At 40.8% G+C, this 23,896-nt stretch overlaps 1 protein-coding gene across 3 annotated transcripts in view; it reads right to left on the bottom strand.

Moving 5' to 3' along the window:
* ulk1b (unc-51 like autophagy activating kinase 1) overlaps positions 1-23,017 on the bottom strand; it is a 28,235-nt gene extending 5,218 nt beyond the window's left edge. The window contains exons 1-23 of one of the 3 annotated variants that reach the window (XM_061734344.1): positions 22,418-23,017; positions 21,324-21,416; positions 20,887-20,928; positions 18,420-18,452; positions 16,571-16,607; positions 15,613-15,786; positions 14,266-14,339; positions 13,829-13,930; positions 7,150-7,208; positions 6,596-6,678; positions 5,886-5,936; positions 5,546-5,637; positions 5,222-5,387; positions 4,893-4,947; positions 4,705-4,791; positions 4,038-4,169; positions 3,783-3,931; positions 2,727-2,986; positions 2,414-2,619; positions 1,971-2,092; positions 1,631-1,756; positions 1,205-1,383; positions 818-999 (exon numbers count right to left, since the gene is read on the bottom strand). In XM_061734344.1, coding sequence (XP_061590328.1) covers positions 818-999; positions 1,205-1,383; positions 1,631-1,756; positions 1,971-2,092; positions 2,414-2,619; positions 2,727-2,986; positions 3,783-3,931; positions 4,038-4,169; positions 4,705-4,791; positions 4,893-4,947; positions 5,222-5,387; positions 5,546-5,637; positions 5,886-5,936; positions 6,596-6,678; positions 7,150-7,208; positions 13,829-13,930; positions 14,266-14,339; positions 15,613-15,786; positions 16,571-16,607; positions 18,420-18,452; positions 20,887-20,928; positions 21,324-21,416; positions 22,418-22,507 — 2,594 coding nt within the window. In that variant the 5' untranslated portion in view covers positions 22,508-23,017. Of the gene's footprint in view, positions 1-817; positions 1,000-1,204; positions 1,384-1,630; positions 1,757-1,970; positions 2,093-2,413; positions 2,620-2,726; positions 2,987-3,782; positions 3,932-4,037; positions 4,170-4,704; positions 4,792-4,892; positions 4,948-5,221; positions 5,388-5,545; positions 5,638-5,885; positions 5,937-6,595; positions 6,679-7,149; positions 7,209-13,828; positions 13,931-14,265; positions 14,340-15,536; positions 15,585-15,612; positions 15,787-16,570; positions 16,608-18,419; positions 18,453-19,049; positions 19,147-20,886; positions 20,929-21,323; positions 21,418-22,417 lie in introns of those variants that run through there. The other 2 variants (XM_061734345.1, XM_061734346.1) reach the window with 2 other exon arrangements.
* Between the last annotated feature and the right edge of the window lie 879 nt (positions 23,018-23,896).

The raw sequence follows: 23,896 nt of genomic DNA, 5'->3' as shown, positions 1-23,896 counted from the left end.
ATTTTGCTCCTTATTCGTATTGATCAAGCACCACAATAGTGTCGCTTCACTCTGGTCGAGACTCAAAAATTGTGCAGCCTAAATGTCGTGCTACTGTGTGTGGGTGAGCACCATGTTTACCCCCCCCCCCCCTCGCTCCCCATCATGCTGCTGCAATTGGTAATTTTCCTAAACCGATCAGACACCTTACTGCCAGTCACATGAGACAGTCGGAGGATGTCATGTGGCATTTACAAACCTTTACAAACCTCATTGTACATTTCTGTCTATACTTTTACCTATCCTAAGTTCCTAAGTCACTTTTGTACAGACTCACCCGGCACTTTAAAACCTCATTTTGTACATTTCCGGTCTACATTTTATTTTACTGTTTATACTTTTTATTGTTTATACATATCATTTTATTTTATTATCTCTTATATATTTGTTTTTATATTTGTATTGTGTTGCACCAATCACCATAACAAATTCCTCGTGTGAAAACTTGGCAATAAACCCTTTTCTGATTCTGATTCTGATATCATGATATTTGTTATCTATTTAAAAATCTTTAAGTTCAGCTTTTTTTTTAATTTTAACCATTATGAAGTAATTATGTAGTAAAAAATAAAATGATCTTTTCTAAGAATTCATGTACCACTGGCACTCAATTCACAGAGGCTAAGATGCACTTCAACAATAAACCAGCCAAGTACGCTACATCAGAACATTGATTATATTGTCAAAACGTGAATAAAAAAAAAAGGCAAAGACCAAGCATGAATAAACATTATTTCCTACAAAACACAGCTCCATGTTAATACACAGTTAACCGTACCTCCACTCTCGGCTTAGGGAGCTTATCTGATCCGCCACCAGGCTCTGCTGCTGTAGGAGGGAGGGAGGAGACACATCCTCTTGCACTCCTGCTGCAACACCGCGGGCACTCGCCACCTCCATCAGACAATAGGCAAAATCCATTGTGAAACGCAAGCGCTGCACCGTGTCTGTATGTTCCTGCTGAACTCCGACAGAAACAGACAGAGCAAGAGAAGGTGATTTACTGACAGCGTCTTAAGAGGTCGAACACCAGAATTAAACTTTGCAGTAAGCTGTTTTTTTATGAAAGAACAATAACGATAAATTAATTTCATTTGATGCATCATTTTGTTTGCTGATATTGCATCACATTGTCTCGAGACTGCGATGGAAACCTGCGCCTCACCTCCATCAGCGTCTCCTCGGGAAGCTCAGGAGCCTCAAAGGTTACACCCATGTTGGCTGTGATAGGATCACTGAAACTGTAACGAGGACTGGGAGGGGCCTCGAAACCATCCAGGTACGTGCAGGTCTGGGGGTTGCGGCTGGAGAAGGAGCATGCAGGACTTACTGAAGTGAAGGAGCCTGTATGAATAAAAAAAAAGACAACAAAAGTATTAAAAATAAAACAATCTAATATGTATTTACATGGCTGCACAATAAAAAGCACAAAAAATCACTTTAAACAGCAACAATATACACTGTGTTACTAGTTCTTGTATCAGTTTCCAAACGTAAAATTAGTTTTATAATTAGTTTTAGCATCCGACAATATATTTCCACAAATAATTAACTGTATGACGTGCAGAAGGTAATAATCTGTGTGTGTTACCTGAGTATTTCCTCTCGCTGGAGGTATGAGGTGGGGTGCTGCCACTCGGAGGAGAGCCCACAGTGAAAACCACCTGTGCTGGGCTGCTGGGACTAGGTGCAAAACATCCCCCACCGCCAGGGGGCCCTGAGGAGCAGAAAAGAAGATTGATGTTTTTATTTGGCTTTTTTTCCCCCTCCAGAGGTATTGCTTTGATATTTTATTTCATCAGTCAAGGAAGGAAATACATTAAGTTGACTAATTCTGAATTAACTGTGTGAGATGTAAGAAAATGCCCCACAAAAAAAGGTGAAACCCTGTTCAATAAACACTGTTCATCTTGACTGACAGACATAGAGACCTGTTATGTCTATGGCTTTTTCAGAGTTCAGGTTCTCTATGCTGCCACGGTCTCCCGCTTGTCCACCGGCTCCAAACGCAGCCTTGAGCAGCATGTCTGACAGACGACCAGCACTCTGAGATCTGGACCAAACACACAAAACACAGAGACACAAAGCATTGTTGGAGAGATGTTGCCATTGGCTGTCAACTCCACTCGCTACATTTTTCTTGATAGCTACATTCATCAGTCCATCCATCCACAACTATATTCACGTTTTCTCTCCCCATATCCATCAGTGAACAAGAAAGTGTTATTCTCTTTCTATGTGCTCGGCAATTGCAAATCGATGTACTCTGAGTAAAAACATTAATTTTCAGAGATGATGATATAAATCTCCCAGGAGAAATTGCAAGGACATCAATTAAAAAAAGCAATTGGACAGTAATAAAGAGTATTCCAACCTCCCAAAGTTCTTTTTATCGTCATTTAGTCTATGGATGAAGTGTGCAGTGTGGGCGGCTGGCGTGGGTGCTTGCTGTCCGAGGTCTTTCAGGTCTCCTGGGGCAGTCCTGCTGCAAGGCGACCCAATGACCAAACCCTGCCTTGTGAGGAAAGTCAGGAGGTTGGGAGAGCTGGGGGGTTTGGGGAATTCAAATGGAGGAATGGTCTGGTGAGAGATGAGAGGCAAAGCATAGAGGTACGCAAGCTTGGTTTAAACAGTTGTTCTTTTCCTAAGTATCACAAAAAACTAAATTGCACATAGATCTGACTGACCCTGGATGGTGAGCCCAGAATAGTGGGAAGGGGGTTTCGTTGCATCAGCTCACTTAGCCGGGGAGAAGAGTGTAGGGGACGGACAGTCATCAGCCCAGCCGCAGGGGCAACCACGGGGTCTGAGTGCTGCTTTCTAATTTTCTGCCTTCCACCACCAGTCGCACCCTCCAATAGACAGGGGGCACTGTGGAGCCGTGTGCCGAGGCCTGCCGCCGGGGAACGCTGCTGAGAGGTCGACCTTGGTTCGGGTTGTGGTGCCGCTGCAAAGTAAAGATTATACAACCTTCGTATTCTTTTTAATGTCCAAAGTAACACGCTAAAGTTTTCAAAACACTTCAAAAACAGAAAAATCACCTTCAAACTCCCTCCCTAATACCCTCCTGGACAGCTGCTCCACAACTGAAGTATGTGATTCGTAATAAGAGCTCAGACTAGGGCTGCACGATTCTGGACAAAATGAGAATCACGATTTTTTTGCTTAGAATTGAGATCACGATTCTCTCACGATTTTTTTCCAATATAAAATTTATTGCACGTATTACTTTAACTTTGCAACAGCTGAACAAAAATATAATAACAATAAACATCTCTTGTCTTCTTTACACACATCTTTGAATAATTTAAACAATAATAACAATTTTGAACAATATTTGTTCCTCCCTGAGTTGAACACCCTTTCAGAAAGGGGACTTGTAACAGATCCTGTAGTTCTGAGGCAACAAATTATTCCTCTGGCTGGGATGAACCCCCCATTGCCTTTTGCTGCTATTAAGAAGCTGCCGATACAAAAGGTAAACGTTACAAAAAATATGATGGTGCCTGATAAAAGACTGGCATCAACTTTGTAACAGCTGACATTGAACATAAAAACAATAAACATCCAAAAAAAAAAAAAAAAAAAATTTAAATCGTCGTCATTTGGAAATGAGATTGCGTTCAAGCATGAATCGAGATCGCGATTTTTTAACGATTAATCGTGCAGCCCTAGCTCAGACATTCATTTAATTTTAAGGGGGTAATGGTCATTTTCAAAGTGAGGACTGTTGTGTCGTCTACCTTGAGGAGAGAGATGGAACATCCTTGTTCCTCCCAAGGAGAACCTGCGGGAGGTGGGAACTGCTACCTGGACGTACGGGGGCGAAGGTCCTTGTCTGCCGAAGCCCGGCAGACTCCCGCTGCTGCAACGGTGCATCTTCGTTGACAGCCTAGAAATGTAATGATTAAAAGATAGGGGAGTTTAAGATGTGTAATCCAGTAAGTTTCACTTTCTGTGCTTGAAATGATGTTGTTCGGGTGTGTTTAGATGCAAACCTTGGTGAACCATCTTGCTTGGTGGAGCAGAAGTTCTGCTCCATGCGCTGGAAGTTCTGGACCTGAGTGGGGACCGGGATTGGCAGTGACTCACCGTGGTTACCATAGTTACCTCCTGGAAAGTCACTTGGCCTGGCAGCAGCAGCAACAAGAGCGCAGCATGTCAGAGGAAAAGTTGGAGAAAACAGAAGAGTGTTATTGTGCTCATGTAGAGACGCAGAAACGTCATTCTTTCCGTTGGAATGAGTTCATGGGTTATTTTTGAAGATGTGGCCATCTTCTCTGATGATACTCCTGAACTTTAAGGTTCAGGGAACAAAGTACACATGACATTTTCTTTGCCATAATGCAAAGCAAATAAAAACTTTACTGTATTCTTGATTACACGGCTCTAAAAAAAAATCCTGCAATAAATTTCAGAACTTATTAAAAGTACATGACATATTAATCAAACTTGTACAGACAAAACATTCCAGGCCATTCAACATGGTAAAGAAAAAAAAAATCAATGAATTTACCAATGTCTAATGAGAATTTGATCTACTCTTCCTGGCAGCATTTCCTTCCTGACCAATAACGACCTTTCTTTGTTATTGTACACCATCATCTGAGCTGACCAGCAACCACATGAGCCTACGCTACCAAACATTCATCTCTGCACTCTCACCTGACAGGACTCGGCGATCCGCTGTACAAAGGAGACTGAGGTGGTGTTTTGGCTTGGCTACACAGACCAGCAGAAGCCAAAAGAGACCTAATGAAACAAGAGATTAAAAAAAAACAAACAGGGTATATAACACCTCTACAAGTTATTTAGCCTGGGAACAGATAAATAAGTCCTATGCAGATTCTTACCCACTGTTCATCAGGCTGTCCTGCAGAACTTTACTCTCACAGGTCAGCTCACCTGCTGCAAAAGCAGGAACAGCAAAGTAGATGAGTATATAAGGACTCTCCAAACTACTATTCGGAATCTATTTTACATAGAAACATGTGTAATGAACTTTAAAAACAAATAAAAAAAGGAAAATGTGTTGATGATTTAGTACAGATCCATCACTTAAAATGCTGCAAGAATGAAAAAAAAAAAGAAAGTACAAAATGTTTTTTAAAATAAGGACACTGCACTACTCAATCTCATGTTTCGGGAGGGATATTAAGGAAGAAAGATTAAGTTCTCTCACTGGTGAAGTGAGCAGGCACCATGACAAAGTCATCCATGTCACAGGAGGAGGAGTTCTTGCTGCTTCCACCTCCTCCTGTTGAGTCCTTTAGAAGGAAACCAGCGGCCTCCTGCGTCGGTGAAGCCAGCGCTTTGGCACGCAATTGCTGAATCTCAGCAAGAGACTGCTGCAGTGACAGGGAGGAAGAATAAAGGAGATAAACAAAAGAGGCACAAAGGAATGTGCAGAACAGGGAAAGATCAAACCGGTGTGCGTAGGGTATGTGTATGTGTATTAACTGCACACAGGAACACAAGAAAAAACCCAAGTATACTTAAGACGAACCGGTGGGGAGGCCAGGTGAGAGGTGGAGGAGCTGCTACAAGAACTGGCTGATGCAGAGCTTGGCAGACAGGTCATGGTCACTGTCGGTGTGGCTGTAACGGTCAACACACAAGTGGACGCTTTTAGAAACACACATGAAGAGAAACTTAGCCAAAACCTGTAACAAATGTACCCGATTTTCTTTATGCTTAAAATCACTTATGCGGCTGGCTTAATACGAAATACTGATCCTTTTATTTTGGAAGAAGTGCGACGTCTTGGGCCGTTTACTTTAAGAGAATGAGTCCGCTAACATCCAACTCAGTCCTCTTAAGACAAGCAATGTTTATTTTTTACTTACTCTTTTTGACGGATGAGCTGGCCTCCAGGAAAGGATGACAAAAGAACTCATCTAGCAGCAGCACATGGAGAAGGAACAAGCAGAGGAATAAAAAACATTTACTATATGGACAAAGGTAAAACAGGGAAATATGATTCTTAGACGTTTTTAATTGAGAGAAGAAGATTGAGATTAAAGATTGAGAGAATTGACACATGTATGAGTCATCTGCAGATGCTTTGATTTCTTGGGTAATAATTATTTAACACAATATTTTCCGGAATATCAGTTCGATGGATAATATGACGACTAAACCGTTTCCCAAAACCTACACCAAAACATAAATTGAATCATTTAAATATGTATCCCTACATTGATTAAACCCTAAAAACAAATATCTTTACTCAGAAATGTTTACTCCTTCTCCTGATACTGAATAAAAAGTTGGGATGGATGGATTTTAAATAAAATAATTAATCTACTTAAAAGACTATGATGCAATTTTCTGGGAACAGTGACAATGCTAAATAGACTCATCTCTCCCTTTTTGCCTCTTACTACCCGACATAAAACTACAATTTGGAGACTCTTAATGGCACACTAAAGAGCTGGATGTTGACTGACTAGTGCTATGTCTTATAGCATTAAAAAAAAGCAATTTTAAAGTGCTGAAATCTCTCTTTTTTTCCCCCATGGGCAAAGTTAATCATTTTAACAAGATGCTCACTGACCATAGTCCATACGGTCCTTGTGGTTGCGCTGCAGAAGTCCCAGCAGCAGGTGCCGCAGATGTTGTGAAGTCTCTCTGGGGATGCTTTTTAGAAGAGAAAGAAACAAAAAAAAACAATGACTACAAACACTTGACCACTTTCATCCACATGTGGTTCTGCTCTTTGTATTTGCTGAGATTTAACTTTTAAAAGCTAATCTGTGTACTACTAGCAGCAAATCTAAGTAACAATTATACTTATGATCTTAACAAAATGCATTGTTTTTAAGTCTCTCTGTCATGTTGGGGAAAACAACACCCTAAGGCCAGCTTTCAGCAGTAAGCTATGGATCAAACAGCAGACGTATCTGATGTTGCTCTGGGAGCTCAAACATGTTTCAATCCTCCTAAATCACTATCAGAGTTTCGCTTTCAGCTGATTTTGAAATCTAAATCCATCTGAGTAAAGATTTGCTATATCTATAAAGAAAATGTATCAAACTATTATAAAAAAAGAAAATCATTAATGTCAGTCAGATAAGAAACATGCTGGCGTCTCACTGCACAAGTCCTTACTTGGGACTAAGATTCTTGTTTTTTTCATAAAACAGTCGGAGGTCCTGAGGACTGCTGGCCTAAAAGGAAAGATCACAAAAAGGCACAGAGTGTGAAAATATAACTTACATTTGTTTAATAGCACAAAAGCATGTATACTTAAAATGTTCTCACTATGTTGTACAGTGAAATAAGTGTGACAAACATTTTTGTCTATTCATGGGTTTCAGTCACGTGACATTTTTTGTTGTCAGCGCCATCTTGAGGACCGACCGAGGACCTTTCCGTCGCGCAGCCAATATGACGTCTCACCTAATAACTCACTTAACTCCCGAAGAACAGCAACGGTATCTACAGAAAATTTACACTTTAGGTTTCGATCCGTATCTAATATCTAATCAATTACTGACTCCACTCCAGTCTGCCAAAAACCTGCCAGATTTGTCGTTTGCGGACATATATATCTACCTGGTCCACAATCCTTCTCCATACACCGGCAAAGCTCTCAAAGCTTTTAAAGTACCAAAGCTTACCGCTACTTCACATCAGGATGGGTTAAAGATGCCAAACTTCATCATGTGGAGGCCAAAAAAATGTTCGTGGTAACAGGAAAGGTAAGTGACAGTCTGTTGGTGAATAGCATCAGCATTGAATTGCCTGCACAGGATACGTTTATGTAATGAAAAGTAAGAAGGCAGTTCACTTTTTCAGTAACGTTACTACTCTAGAAAGTAAAAGCATACCATCATGTCACCATAAAACTTTATTAAAACATAAAATTAGATTTATTATATTATTAATGCAAATGTTCATCTTGCGCTCCCGACCTCCTGCGCGGTGCGTCCCGTGACGTCTCCATCACCAAGCGGTTTCCCAAATCCAACTCAGCCTGGATTCTCTCTCATTTCTCGTGTCCTCTGCTTTTTCCCCACATCTCAGTAATGATCTGACATGCTGGCTGCATTTAACACCACGAACACGCCGCTCATTCACGCTGTTTGCTCTTTGATTGCGTCACCACACGCAGTTATTAATTGTTTTTTTTTCCCCCACTTACAGGACCTTTTCTCTCCCTCCCGTCCGATGTTCCAGGACCTATATAATAATAGGATATTATTTATTTTTGCCACTTTATTGTGGTTTTTGTGGTGAAATGAGGAGGAATCATAGATAACTTCTCATTTCAACTAACTGGATCAGCCGTTCCTCATCATGACTGTTTCCTACAGCGCTTTCAACCGGCTTTCAACACGAGTGAAAGGAAGAAAATAAAAGAACATTTAAATATCACAATATCCCACGGCCCACTTAAAGCACTGATAAAAGGTCAATCCCGTTTTTTTAGACTTATTGTTGTCGCATCCCACGGCACAACAGATAGACGGCATGCTGAAAGTCGGTCCTCAAGATGGCGCTGCGAGTACTGTGTGACGTCACATGATATCCATGAATAGTGTTTTTATCATCTTCTGTTTTTTTACATAAACAAATGAGGTAAAATAAAACAACAAGGAACTCTCTACTGCAGTACTTTCCTTTACAGCCCTTCCTTCCTTCAGCACGACAGGGGCACTCTTCAAACACGCAGGAAGTGATACAGATCTCAAGCTGAATGTTCTAGGAATAATCGCTACAATAAACTCAGCTCCGATATCAGCTCATGGGCATGATGCAGCGGAGTCCGCCTTGCTCAAAACCAGTAATCTCTATAGTTCAAATTAACATGTCATCTAAATGATCTATATTGCTGTAGAGCCAATAAATCAGCTGAGTCTTAACAAGTAATGACTGTCGGTGTTACCATGGCAGCAAAACTTTAGGCTGACATAACAGAAGCATCAGCATCAACCAGCGACAAGGACCAAGCTGCATTTCTATAACTGACTGCAAAAAATACTTTTTTTTTTTTATCGTGATGAGCCACAAAATCAGCAGCTCTCAGCATTCAGATGAAAGATGATGGCGTCAGCTTGCCAGGCTCTGGTCAGCTCGCCACGCTCAGGTGAGCTCACGGATTTTTTCCCTTTTGCAGCTTGTTGTGGAAGTGTCCAAGTTACCAAAAATAAGACTTGAGCGATGATTCAGATTTTGGTAGATTTAATTAAACAGTTGCATGCAAAAGGGTCAGAACATACATCAGGCATCACGATGCAGAATGGGAATCAAACTGAGGAACATACTGATAATAAAGTGTAGAGGATGATACAATCTAGTAGACAAAACAACTGTGTTCTCACTGTTAATCTTTGTTTGGGTAGAGTTCTAGTCTGCACCCGTAGTTTTGTTTTCATCAAGTATGGGAAGCACCTTTTTCCCATCACACTCCACACTTTTTTTTCTTTTCCTCACTTACTACACCACAGAGGGCAAAGGGTGATGCAAAATTCATAGGATCCATATAAAGATGCAGCCCCACTCACCTCTGTGGCCACTAGAAAAGACAAAAATCAGACCCCAGACTGACAGAGGTCTGTAAAAGACTTACTAGCGACGATACTCTCACTATGGGTAAAACCCTTTTTTAAGAAAAAAAACCCAGAACCCACTAAACTACAAATATATTAGAAACATTTTAAAACACATCGCAGTTCACAGATCAGATTTGCCTGCCAGTTTATATCCGGCAAGACATGTAAACTTCCTTAGCCCCATGGAAACACGTGTCATTCCTTTATGTGTCCACAAGTGGCATTTCTAACTAGATCACACACACCATGTCACAACAGCTGATCACCTTGGAAGCATCGTTGGTAGAAACACAGAGGAGCTCTGTAAATCGTGGGATTAATTGAAAACAATGGTAAAAAAAACCTTAATGTTTTTATACCGCGCAGTGACATTTCCAGCTCTAATTTATATACCCAGAATAATTAGTAATGTATACACTACATGCCCGGATCAAATCATTTACATCAGCAACCCTTTGATTACCGTCAGCGTCCTTCGTCTTCCGATTTCCAACAGTAAAAGCCACCAACACTCCCAGTTGTGCAGGACTTCTATCCGCAGAGGGAGTGCGGATAGAGGATGCGACCGAGAAGGACGAGACAAGTTATGTTATACATTTGGCAAAGTCCGCAGGATAGCCGAAGCAAGAGGAGGATCTGTGTGATCGGAACGGGGAGGACCAGGAAGATGAACTCTGACAACATATGCTGCAGACTGACGCCAGGAGGGCTCCGTGCATGTTCTGGAGGCGGAGCTAGGTGACACGTCACAATTATGCACACACCAAAACCTTAACACACGTCTCCACCCACAGAAGAAACAGTAGGATCTTCTTCTGCTATTCGCAATGAAAACCTGCTTGCTGTATTCCCTGGCGAGTGGCGACCCCTCATAATGGATGAAAGACGGTACTACAGTTCTAAATACAGCATATGCAGAATTGGTAAATTCTGCATATCATAAACTCCCACAAATAACGCTGGTTGTTAGCGGTTTCCTAACAAGTAGTAGATTCCTGGGCGACAAATTCCGTGCTGAAGGGTGTTGATTATCCTGTGCAGCCGAAGCTAAGTGGCCGGTATGTTCATTCAGTTTCTGGTTATGTGGTGCGTGGAAATTTCACGGTTCCACTATAGTGTGTCTATCCTGATGGTAAGAGGTTTAAACACCCCTTTTTGGTGTTTAAACATTGCCCACTTTCTCTGATAGGCCAAGATTTAATGTGTGCTTTGGGTTTGTTACTCATTTTTACACCTTAAGGGCTTAAAGTAACAAAACTGAATGCAAATGATGAACACTGTTTGGTGCATCTGTCCATAAATCCTCTTTTCCGTGCTTACCAGTGGCAGAGAGGTGGGATTGCAGACCATTTGCTTCAGGCTATTAAACTATATATTAATCAGGTTTGTAAAATAGCGTTTTTCCATCTCCGTAATCAGAGCCGGATTAACGCAAAGGCAAACTAGGCACGTGCCTAGGGCCCAACAGTGGGGGGGCCCAGACAGAGGGACAAAAAAAAAAAAAAAAAAAAAAAAAAAAAAAAAATATTATTTTTTTTTTTTTTTTGTCTGCACACATATTAATGGTTGATAACAGGCCGGTGAAAACCTAAGGCAAATATATATGTGCATTATTACTATATTTAGTATACATACATATATATATATATATACGCATACATACGCACAGGGCCGCCGCAAGTGATGTGCGAACCATGCGACCGCACGGGGCCTCGCGCCCCACGGGGCCCCACGCCCCAAGGGGCCTCGCGCCCCAAGGGGCCTGGCGCCCCAAGGGGCCTGGCGCTATGGACGGTTTTTTTTTCTTCCCCAATTTTTTTTTTTTCGTTTTTTTTTCCTTTTTTCCCTTATAAATATCAACAGTCACGTTCCATTACAGACCTAAATATGTACTAGTCTGTGCATATCAATAAATATATGTGCAATGATGATGCGTGTCTGTTGTTCAATACAACTGATCAGACCGAGCGCGGACACAAGCTAGTCTGATCCAGACGGGTGGAGTTGGAACAAACTGTCACACAATGTCAAGAGAACGAGACAGATTCAGGAAATTTCCATCAGGGGATGAAAAAAGAAAAAAACTAAAGAAAATGGAAGAGTTTAATGCCTCTCTGAAAGGCACGTTTGATAAATTTGTTACAAAAATCACCGATCCGACCGGGTCTCAAGCAGCTATGGGGCCCCGCGTCGAGGCAAGCCCAGATGATGATGAGGCAGGGGAAGGTATCCAGTATTTTGCTAATTGGAGAGTTAAAATTGCGTATATAGACACCCGATCCGACCCGAAAAAACCCAAAAATTTTGCGCGAGGGGCCCCCCTAGCCATGTCACACAGGGCCTCACAAATCTCCCAAACGGCTCTGCATACACATACAGACATACATACTACAGCACACTTTGTCTTACTGCAAATTTTATTGGTCTTTGTAGATTTTACTTCTTATTTAACTATTCAATTTAATCAACACATTTAATTAAGATTTTCTGCAAAATGCTCACAATCGATAAGATAAGGATAATAGCATTTAATAGAGCGTTGTAATAACGTATAAATAATAAAAATCTAAAAATAGTCTGATAGACTGTTTAATATACACATGACTTATTTTGGAATACAAAGAACCAACTTGACTATGACTATGCTATGTAAAATGTGAATTAACTTTTATTAGTAACTTTGGTAAGTTTAAGATTTCATAAATAACATCGATGGAGGGGGGCCCAAAAATCACAGTCTGCCTAGTGTAGTCCATTTATTTAATCCGGCTCTGTCCGTAATAGCGCAAAGATTAGGAACATTCTCTCGCAAAGTGATGCAGAAAACTAATTAATGCGTTTGTATCTTCTAGACTAGATTACTGCAATATCTTATTAGCAGGATGTCCAAGTAATTTGCTGAATAGGCTCCAGCTGATTCAAAATGCAGCAGCGCGAGTGCTGACAGGTATCAGCAAGACAGACCACGTCTCTCCAGTGTTAGCTTCGTTCCATTAGCTAACCGTAAAATTCAGAATCCAATTCAAAATTTTATAACTTGCGTATAAAGCCCAAAACGGCTTAGCGCTGCGATATTTGCAAGACCTGATAGTGCCTTATGTTCCTAACAGAGCTCTCCATTCTCAGAGTGCAGGTTTACTCGTAGTTCCAAGAGTATCCAAATGTAGATTTGGAGGGCGGGCATTCTGCTATAATTGCACCATTACGTCCCTCTAGTGCACTAGCTAGCCATTGTGTCTGTGTCTCTCCTTTCTCTGTTCTTCATTCTCTCTGTCTACTTTCTCTTTTCCTGCTCTGCCCAGCTGGCCTCCAGCAGGAGGGTCCCCCCTTATGAGCCTTGTCCTGCTCAAGGTTTCTTCCCTCCTAAAGGGGAGTTTTTCCTTGCCATCATTTGGCTTAATGTTTTTCTCCCACTAGGGGAGTTTTTACCTGCCATTGTTTATGTTATGTTTATATAATAATTGCTCGGGGGTCATGTTCTGGGTCACTGGAAAGCACCTAGAGACAACTTCTGTTGTAATAGACACTATATAAATAAAATTGAATTGAATTGAGACTTTGGTACAATTACCAGATAGGTACCATGAAAAAGAAATGCATGTATCTCCATAAAGTCTCAGCTGGTTTGAGCATGCAGAAGCATAAACCATCAATTAGGACATTTTGAACACTGAACTGAAGACTGAAATTAGGCAGCCACACTCCCACATAGCCATGAGGTGCAAAGGCATTTCATGAACTTAGTGATTTATGTCTCTGAGTCTTTTACTGTGCCATCAGCTGAGATGACATAAAATGGACAAATGTCCACTGAATAATAGTTTTATTAAGAACCAGGCCGAAAAACAAAGGTGTGAACTGGTTTCAGAGCAGTCAGAACAGGGACGAGGAACTCAGCAGAGAGGAAGTGATGCAATGATGGCGCAGAGTGAGATGTATTTGCTAAGGTGGAGATCTGCTCTACCCTGCTGCTCGAGCTCCTAAAAGCTTACAGCAAAATAAAAAAAAAGATTATTTCCTAATTGACTCACTCACGTACAGAAAAAACATTCAAAGAAAACTCCTACATTGAGTTTTTTGTCTGAGATTCAGCATCGTAATTATAATGTAATTTAATTCGTCGTTGACATTTTATTTCAACAGTTTTTAAGAATGTCAATAAGGAAGAAAAAAAAAACAGACACCCTGCATGCTTTGCACTATTGATCTGGATTATTCTTGACAGTTTTTACCTGAAAAGGAGCCTTTCCCGTCAAACACTGAAACACTATGGTTCCTATACTCCACAAGTCTGCTTTGGCGTCATAGTTTTGGGACATGATTACTTCAGGAGCCTAACAAGGAAAAAGATTGAGAATGAACAATTATTGATCTGTTACACTTCATAGACTGGATTAAGTTAGCTGTGTAAAATTAGAGCCAGCGATCTGTTGTTTCACATTGAGATTAAAGACAGAAGCAGCCGAGTCATCAGAAGGAGGGATCGCTAGTCTGACATTCCCAAGATGTTTATATTTTAAGACGAAGACTGAATTAAACTGTATTTGCCACAAACGGACTGATCTTTTATCTTAGTTTAAAAAAAACAAAACACACATCAGCTAAATTATTTTTAAATAGCAACATTTATTCTCTCTATCTATCTAACATCCTGCATAATGGTGTTTACCATGTACATGGGGGACCCACAGAGCGTAGCCGCCATCATGTTGTTCTGGAGGTACCGGGCGAAGCCGAAGTCAGCTGTGGGGTGAGACGAAGGAAAGAAAGGGACAAGTAAGAATTTGGTACAAGAACTGAACGCCCCAATCTCCTTACAGAAAAATGGGGAAAAGAAAATCCAAAATACCTGCAGTGTTCTTGAAAAAGTCAATTATGTCTGTTGCACATCCCCATCTCGCAGTGATGGGCAGCAAGAGTGAGGAAAACACAACCAATTCCAGTAATCCCTGCTTCAGTGGAAGTGTAATGTGTGAATGTGGTGCTTCTACAGTCAGTAAGTGAGACTCAAGTGACTTCATAGAATCAAGGAGATTATAACTTTGTCCTTCTCAATCACACTTCGCCATTCAAGGAAAATTAATAGAAAGATAGGATTAAAAGGGGTTTTCTAAAGGGCTGAGCGGGCACACAAACTCTCTGCATGTGGTAATGAAACTCCACATTACAGTGATTACTTTTGATAAGCGGGCGACTAAAACGTTGTGTACCACACAACTCTACATACTATATATTATGCAGACCACACAACAGAGTGGACCACACTCCTGTGAGACAGAGAGGTCACAACTTCTGTGGTGCCAGATAGTCGACACTGGCGCCGTCAGTTGAAATCTGCATTTCTGTGGGCGTACTGGCTTTCTGTAACACTAACGTTAAAGTGGGAAACCAATTTCAGTCCAGTGGCCCCAGCAAGACAAAAAAATCCTTCAAAGCATGGCCTTACATAGATGAAACCGGCATTCTGGAAACCGAGCGCCACTGGGCGATATGCGCGTAAAACGTGGCGGAAGACGCACCGAGACTGGGAAGAGGGGGAAATGTTCCAGAGAGAAATGCCAGTATGTGAGGGCCTTGTGATGGGTCACACAGTGCAAAAAGGTTCTGCACAATGTCCATGACTACAGACAGTGTCCCCACCCAGCAAAGAATGGGCTGCATGAGAAGACATTTGGAAATGGCACTGTGGATATGTGAACTATGAACAATGACCTGGGCTGACCTGAGTCCAGACTACCTTTGTTTTGTTTTTTATAGAAAGGTCAAACATCACAGCCCACCCAACAAAGCGCAGCTGCAAATAACTCCTGAATTATGACAACACTTCTCCAGAAAGTTTTTAAAAACTGATATCCTCTTTTTTATTAGACTAAATTGTTAGTTCCTCACTTTATTCAAGAGTAAATAGTATGCCCTTATCATTTCAGAATGACTACATACTCAAGTGATGATGAAACACGCCCATGTCATTTCCCACTGTGTATAATCTTGCAGGCTGTCAACACATCAAACACACCGATCTTGATGCAGGTGTTGTTGGAGTGAGACTTGCGCCCTGCTGGGTAAGAGAGCAGGATGTTCTGGGGTTTGAGGTCCCGGTGGATTATTCCTTTGGTCTGCAGAATCCTCATGGCGCCTGCAATCTGCTGCAGAAAAACCCGAATAGTGTCCTCGCTCAGCGTGCCTTTGGCTGCAAACGAGAGGAAAGTACAGAAAACCTTGTTTGAGAGTAAACTCTGATACACTGTAGATAATACTAGATTCAAAGCACATGTGGAGGACGTGGCTCACATGCATGTACTGTAATAATGTAAAGTGCATTGTAATATGGATCAAGTTACTACTACTACTACTGTCATTTAGCAGATGCTTTTATCCAAAGCGACTTACATCTGAGACACCATCTGTGGAGCAATTAGGGTTAAGGCCTTGCTCAGGGGCTCAAGGTGGTTTCATCTTGGTTGCCATTCTGGGGCTTGAACCGGGGATCCTTTAGACGCAAGCCCACCTCTGCAGCCACCAAGTTTATTCTGCTTCTGATTTAGTCATGTGGGTTGCTGAGCAAATCAGATTTATGCCTTCAACATTTGTTTTTGTGACTGTCTAAGCTGGTAGTTCCCTTCAGAAAATGATTAATGTAGGACTCTAGAAATATTTGAAAGGTCTGGGTGATGGCTTTATAACTTTAATCACTTTGTTAGTTTCTTCTTGTGTTTCAGTAATCAGTGACAATTCAAACCCAGACCCACTTCAGTGCTGCAAGAGCCAAACACTCGTTCAGATCCGACTGAACTGAAACGAGGAATGAATCGTTACGTTTTGAAGAAGCTGAGTTTTGATTTTTTGGATTAGGTAATCACCCTTACTTTTCTCTTATTAAGCAGCAGATTCAATTTCAGCCTGTTTTTTTTCCCCCCTAAACAGAGAAGCATCAGCTGTAGGACAAACAGTAGCAGATGAATTGTTGTACTTACAGTGTAAGTAGTCAGCGAGATCGCCGCCATTGCAGTACTGAGATCAAAAGCAGAGTCATGGAGGGTGAGAGGAGATAAAAAAGAGCAACTTCAGTGAACACAGGTAACATGGAGGGCTTCGGAGCAAATCTTCTGATTTGGCCCTGTCTCTACCAAGGCTGGGAAGCAGGGGAGATCAGAATATGGATTTGTTTAGAAGTGATGCCCTCACAGGTTTACAGTCTTGTCTCCATTCCCAGTATTAACATGAAGGAACCCAGAAAAAGACAGGGTTTGACAGGTGAGGCCTTTTAATGCCTCTTTACAAATCTTTTACTTCTCTAAGACACAGTGACAAAACCGGCTTCAAGACATTTTTAAAAGAAAATAGCAACCAGCACTTGTTTTTTTTTAAATTGATCTTTAGAGCATTTTAAAACTCTAAACTAGCCTCAAATGTTCTTTGCTGTCCCCTGCCTAAAAACCGAATAAAGGTCTAAACTGAACAACGGCCATGAATCTGAGCGCCAGTAATGAGTGTACAGGCTCATTTTGTATAAAATGTGCAGTACAAAAACAGGCTCATTACAGCAATTATTAATTTCCCCTTAAATCTTGAGCAGGCCTGCAAACACACTACATGTTTCTTGGCTGAACACCTGAACTGTTTGGTTGCACAGAGAAATATATTTGTTAATAATCAGCGTACAGTGATAGAGTAATCCAAGCCTAACAACTTGTGTGTGCTGTTACTGTTTTGAAAAGATGTGCAGTGGAAAATAGTTTCACAGCAGCCATGAGAGAGTGATGTGAGCCCATAACAAGTAAAGCCATTTGATATTTCTGGTCAGTTATCTAGTTTCATTTTTGCACAATGTGCAGTTCTTCCCAGATGCTGCAGGTCACCCGTTTCCATCTTATCCCATCTTCTCCATCTTCTTCTGTCACACCAACCAACTGCATATTATGGTTTACTTGTGCAGTGGAAAACATGCTTGTTACAGCTACTAATACTATTCTCTCTTTCTTGCCTTTGAATATATCGTTCAGTACACAACAACTCCTGCTGTATACTTCAACCTTTTGTAGTTTAAGCAACAAAACGTTTATATTTGCGTTGTTTCTGGGCAGATTTTCCTTCGTGATTGGCAAATATATTGAAAGGTCTTTAAAAATTAACATGATGTGTGTATTTGAATATACTGCAATGGGAAACAAGAACCAGAAGCTCTTAAAAGTGGCTGTGATGGGAAAAAAGTGTTTCCCATACTTGATGAAAACAAAACTGCTGAGAGCCTCAGAATAAAGCTTTGGCCGCTACAGGTGCAGACTAGTACTCTGCCAAAACAAAGACTTCAGTACGCTCCTCTGTTTCATTGTCATTCTGCATCGAGGCGCCTGATGTATGTTTTGACCCTTTTGCATGCAACTGTTTAATTAAATCTATTGAAATCTGGATCATCTCTCAAGTCTTATTCTTGGTAACTTAGACACTCAATTTTCAGTTCAGTTATTCACCTACAGTAGTTGGAAAGAATGTGTTAAAGACGTTTAGCAGGTTTTCCCACAACAGTGGCTACAAAAGTCAATGGTCATTCATGGTGAGTGTTATCTAGAGTCTGTCCTAAATATGTAAGAAAAAAAAAACCCAAGCTAAAAAATCCAAATGAAAGGACTCCCAACTGTTTTCCTCTTTATCAGGTAAATAGTGACGAAGCTGCAGCAGAAAAACCAGCATATGATTGTTGGCCAGCTGCCATTTACCCCCTCAATGCCTGGGGGGGGGGTCAGCTAATTATAGCCTGAGCCCTGACCGAGTTCAGACAACACAACGCTGAGCAAACAAAGCTAAGCAGCACAGCAAGCTTACCTCCATCACCAGGTACACTGAGCTGGCAGTTTCCTAAAGAGACAACAGATAAGAGTGGGAGTAAACAAACATACATCGGTGACATACAAACGAGAGAACAGCTCGTCAGTGCACACTCCGATTACATTCAGGCAAACTGGCGACACTGAAATATGCAAACGGGAAACTGAAAAGTTACAAATAGCCGCTTGGTTACAGACAGACATGTTTAGGTGCAGAAAGAGTAAAACCATGTCTGACATGCTGGTACCCAAAGCCTTCAACAAACAGGTCTGGTTGACAGTTGATACTATCCAGACCTGAACCATCCATTTCAATAAGGTGAAAAAATGGTGAAAAGTAGTTACAAAAGTCAAAAATAAAAACATATGTACTGTATATACACACACACAAACATACACGCACCATGAAACAAAGATGATGTATTTATTTCCTCCACTAATACATAACCCATTACTTTTGTTGGCCATTTGAGGGGTTTCGAGCACTCAAAACTCTTAACGTATTTTATTAACTCTGCCAGCGAAAAAATCCAGAAGTTTCAGGATGAAAAAAAACAACATGTTGCAGCCGACTTCAAAACCCTCTCTTATCACATGGTAACAGATGAGCGCTGTTTCTAGCTCTGACCTCAATTCAGTAGTATCTGTTTGGGAGCAGCAGTCAGAGACCAGACTGTTTTCTGTAGTTGGGCTGAGTCAGGGCTTCTGAAGCTGGTTGTCTTTGGCTTTAGTGAAGATGGACAGCAAACATGCAGAGAGTCACGTTCAGGCACAGAGCCAACAGCATGGCTTCCCAAGCTATCTCAGAGTTTATGCACCGTGCTTCTATACGATAAAATGTTTGGTGTTGCTGCTGACAGTTTGTCGCAATTACCAGACTTGAGCTACTTTGGCTTGTAATGCAGTTCTGAACCCCACATCACTTTTGAAATGGTTAACTATTGTATTTTCTAAGTTTTAAATGGAAAAAAAAAATCATCTAAAAAAATTCAAGAACTGGAATGTTTGCCATGATTTCAATGACTGATTAGCTAAATGTTCCGTTTTTTTAATTTCTACCATTTGTCTAATGATCAATCTACTAGTATACTGACATTTGAACATCTCTTTTCCATCTATACCTGTCTGTTGTACAAATCCTGTGACTGTTGCCTAGTTTTGTCCATAAAACTGGCAGCCTATAAAAATAATTTTCAAGTTTCAAAATTTCCAAAACGAAAAAGATGCCCAATGTTTGGATTGGTGTCAATTTCTTTCTGACCCACTTAGATATGGAAGGATTCCCTACTAAGAACATCTACAATGTCTCCAAGGTAAACTTCAATATAAGAGCATCGACTGTCCTAAGAGCACTTCTGTTGCACTAGCTTCCCCACTGCAAATGAGAAGTGCGGGGGAGGGGGGCCTTTCTGCACTCTGCACAGGGAGAGACGTGACGAGCAACCTGTTGCAAGTCATTTTTCTCCAGCAGTTGATAATGGGTGTCACAAACCAGCTCAATTCAAATCTACAGCAAATGCAATAAGAGTTTGAGCTGCAAGCCAGACTCGTGAATGCATCTTCCCTGCATTTTGACTAGGCTGCTTCAGCAGAGCTCAAAACAAACCTGGTGGCCTGCTAATAAAACCTCCAATCTCACTATTCATCCTCATTTACTGTTCAGCTTTCATTTGATCAACACTTGAGAGAAAACTTCAGGTGGCAAGCAAGAGGTTTCAAATGAGAGAGAATCAATGACCCAGGAATGCAACAAGATCTGTCATGTAACTGAGAGCATCCTTTGCCCAACAATGAATAATTGTCTTAGTGGCATAATGTAATCTGGTATGTTAGTTAGCACTGTGATGCTAAAGCAGACAGCACTGTGTTGATTATGTTCTAAAAGGACAAAAAGAACCCGTGCTGAGTCCAGATAAGACTGTGTGGGGACATGAGGGATGTGATGTATCTGTGATCTGACAGGTGTTTCCACGGTGAGCTTCACACTGGTAGCTAGGCTACAGACAATTGTGGATAACAATGAGCTAAAATATCTGAGTTGAGAGGAAATCTGAACTACACTTCCCAGAAAGCATTGATGGCTTTCAAGGAGACCAGTATGAGCAGGTTCTGTGAGGGCAGACAGACTGTAAACACAGGAAACGATGACTGGACTTGACAGGACACAACGCCAGAATATGAGACAAAGCTCTAGAAAAGATTGGCTTTTTAGTAAAGGGAGAAAAAAGGTTTCTATGACAAAACAAATGTATGAATGTCTCGTCTACTACTATACAGTCTTCAGGCTGGACTAAACAAAATTAGGTTATGTACAACAGATTTTGTATGTATTCCAGTGTCTCTGCTCGACATTACGAGGAAGACTGAAAGAAAGCTGGCACAAGACGTGTGATCAACTCATAAGTAAACAAATGCCTGAACCAGACGCTGCATAGATGCCAAACTCCGATTATAGTTGTACATACCTGAAAGTCCAGTAATGCAACAATGTTGTCATGTTTGAGTTCCTGCAGAAGAGATTCAGAAAAAGTCATGATTATTATTTTTCTAAATATAAACATTTAAGGAGATGTTCAAAAAACCCCTGTTTCCAGCAAGATAATATGCTTTCACTACTTTCACTGACAACTCCATGTGAAGAAAGGTGATCATGTCAAGATAAAAGGTGCTCATATCTCACGCCGTTCAGAAAGAAATAAAAAGAAATGTTTACAACTGCAAAGGTTGCACTTCCAACCCCCACCCAGCCAAGAGATCGCAGAAACGTTGAATTCTATGTGTTACATATGACCAGAGAAACGGCAGTGTTTCTGACATCTACCCCTGGACAGCTGCTGTTGTTGATATCTGTAGTGTTATTAAACTAATGTTTCCTTTTAGTCCCCAAATTAATCGGACTTACCTTCAGTATTTTGATCTCTTTCCCCAATAGTGTCTGAGATTTGGCCAAGTTCTTCTTGTTAATACATTTCACTGCCACCTCCCAGTCATGTTTCTAAGAGAGACATGAGAAATGGCAACAACAAAAATAAATTTAAATAAAGACAAGTCATTTCACTTTGCAAATTTAATGTCATTCTATGGCCACATGATTTATCTGATAAAATAATGGACTCAACTCGATTTATTGTCCTAAGAAATTATAGCTGTAGCAGAAAAACACACACAGAACAGTCACTGAGATATAAAACTTCATATTTCCTGGAAGGCAATGCAACATTTTCTGAGCTTTTAGCAAATGCAAATGCATTATCTAGAGACGCATTGCAATATGTGTTAAACTATAAACTCTACGTGGATTAAATGTGTCTGAAATCCATTTTAATAATGAAGCATTGTGTATGCTGAAATTTTAATGTCTTCTTTCGTGGCATATTTATGATGCAGGCAATGCAGGATTAATATAATATCAAAACAACGTGTAATCACATCCTTTGTGGTTTATATGCTTTTAATCAGGGTGCAGAACATGTTCAAACATGTTTACTAATGGCTCAGTGTGCAGCTTCTCATGGTTTTCACAATACGAGTGTGTTGGCCTACATTTGCAATCTCCAAGCTGACGTGCAACATCTGCACAACAACACGCCAGCTGATAAATAAGAGAGACCCACATAAATACCCACCCTCGCATTTTAAAACTGTGTCGCACGTTTTGTAAATAAAGGCTGTGCAGATTCACGTTACGAAAGCTTTATTTATTTTTTTATTTTTTTAAAGGAAGATCCAGAATGTGGCCCTGGGGCCTCTTAAGGCCGTACAATGACAACAAATGTCCTCCATTGCTAAAACAAAGCGACCCACGTCTAAAGGCTGATTTATGGTTCCGCGTTACACCAACGCGGTGCCTACGCCGTAGGGTGCGCGTCGCCGCGTTCCCTACGGCGTAGGCTCTGCGTCGATTTAACGCAGGACCATAATCCAGCCTTTAACAATACACCACATTGCGCATCTATAAATAAATGTTTCAAACATTTGTGCAGAAGGGCAAATCACCTCTCGATGTCTGCCTTTGTAGACGACAGCAAAAGCTCCATGTCCTATCAGGTCCTTGCGACTAAACTCAAATTTCCCCACGGTCTCCATGTCGAAAGTGGTGTTTTTCCTGCACTAGGAGCAGGACAGGAGCCCCCTGGGGTCAGCCTCCCCGCTAGCAGGTCCCCTCTCCTCGGTGCGCTGCAGGCAGATGCATGGATGCTGCTGGCTCAACAACAGCAACCATTCCTCTTCTCTCATGGTCACACGGACACTGTCGGGAGTTTTAACTCCTAACAAAGCTGCACGACTACTTCCATCTTTGGGCTTGACTGTGCGGCCGAAAACGAAGTCAGCTAACTTGACAAAAAATGACAGTCGGACGAGACGAGTCTGGCTCTCGCAGCTGTTTTTGACGTGCCACCTTAAAAACAGCGACTCGTTTTTGTTTGTATACAGAAGGTCCGGACTTCTGTCTTCTTAAGAGCCAACGCGGCGAAAACAACTAGAACTGCGAATTTAAAATACGTGTAATACTGTTAAACCTGTAATGTCTTGTTATTAATGGCAGCCCACTCGCCGAAAGTCACAGCATCGATGGTCCCAAAAACTAAAGTCCTGACAAAAGCGACTGTAATCGCTGGCAGCAGCACGCATGCGCAGAGCAGCTGCAGCCGTAGGTTCTGACGTCAGTCACCAGTTTTTCTCATCATCCATAAATTTGATTGCTCTGACTAACCTTTTATTTATAACTGTCTTGACCTTGACCTTTTCTATGCATCTGATTCTATTCCTCAAACCTGTTTTATTCTCCTGTTTTATTTATTTATGTATTTATTTGATTCTCTATTTATTTACTTACTCATCTTTATTATTATTGTTGTTATCATTATTATTAGCCTATTATTATTATGACTGTTACCTACACTATCTATATTATGACTTCTTATTCATACTAGATATTTTTATAATTTACTCCATCATTGTATGTGCTGTTTCACACTATTGTATACCTTGTTGGTGTTTGTATAGCAAGATTTGCTAATAAAGTTAAAAAAAACTTTTTTTTTAAATAAAATTGATTGCTTGGCATTTGCTTTGACGAATAACCCTTTTCAACAGACACAAAAGCAAAGTGAATAAATAAATAGAAAGTGTAAAAAAATCTCCAAAACTGGTTTTATTACATTTGTCACAAGGTGGAGGAAGGACTGTCATCATCATCATCATCAGGGGAAGAAGCATAGCAGCATCATCACGTCCATCATCAACATAATCATAATGGGTCGATAAATAGGCAAGTAAGGAAAAAATAGAAAAAGGAATGGGTCGTGGGAATTAATACTAAAAGCCTGCAATGCAAATTAGATCATAGGAGAGAGGTAATGGGACATGAGAAAAGAGAAGACTGTTGCAAATTAAAAGTGAAATAAAAACAACTACAATTTCCAAGAAAAACAATTGCAAAGATGAATAAATAAATCAGAATACTGTGACTTT

This window comes from Cololabis saira, chromosome 11 (assembly GCF_033807715.1).
Source record: "Cololabis saira isolate AMF1-May2022 chromosome 11, fColSai1.1, whole genome shotgun sequence".
NCBI classification, from domain to species: Eukaryota; Metazoa; Chordata; class Actinopteri; order Beloniformes; family Belonidae; genus Cololabis; species Cololabis saira.
The sequence above is the reverse complement of the archived record's forward strand: the minus strand, read 5'-3'. Positions and strand labels throughout refer to the sequence as shown.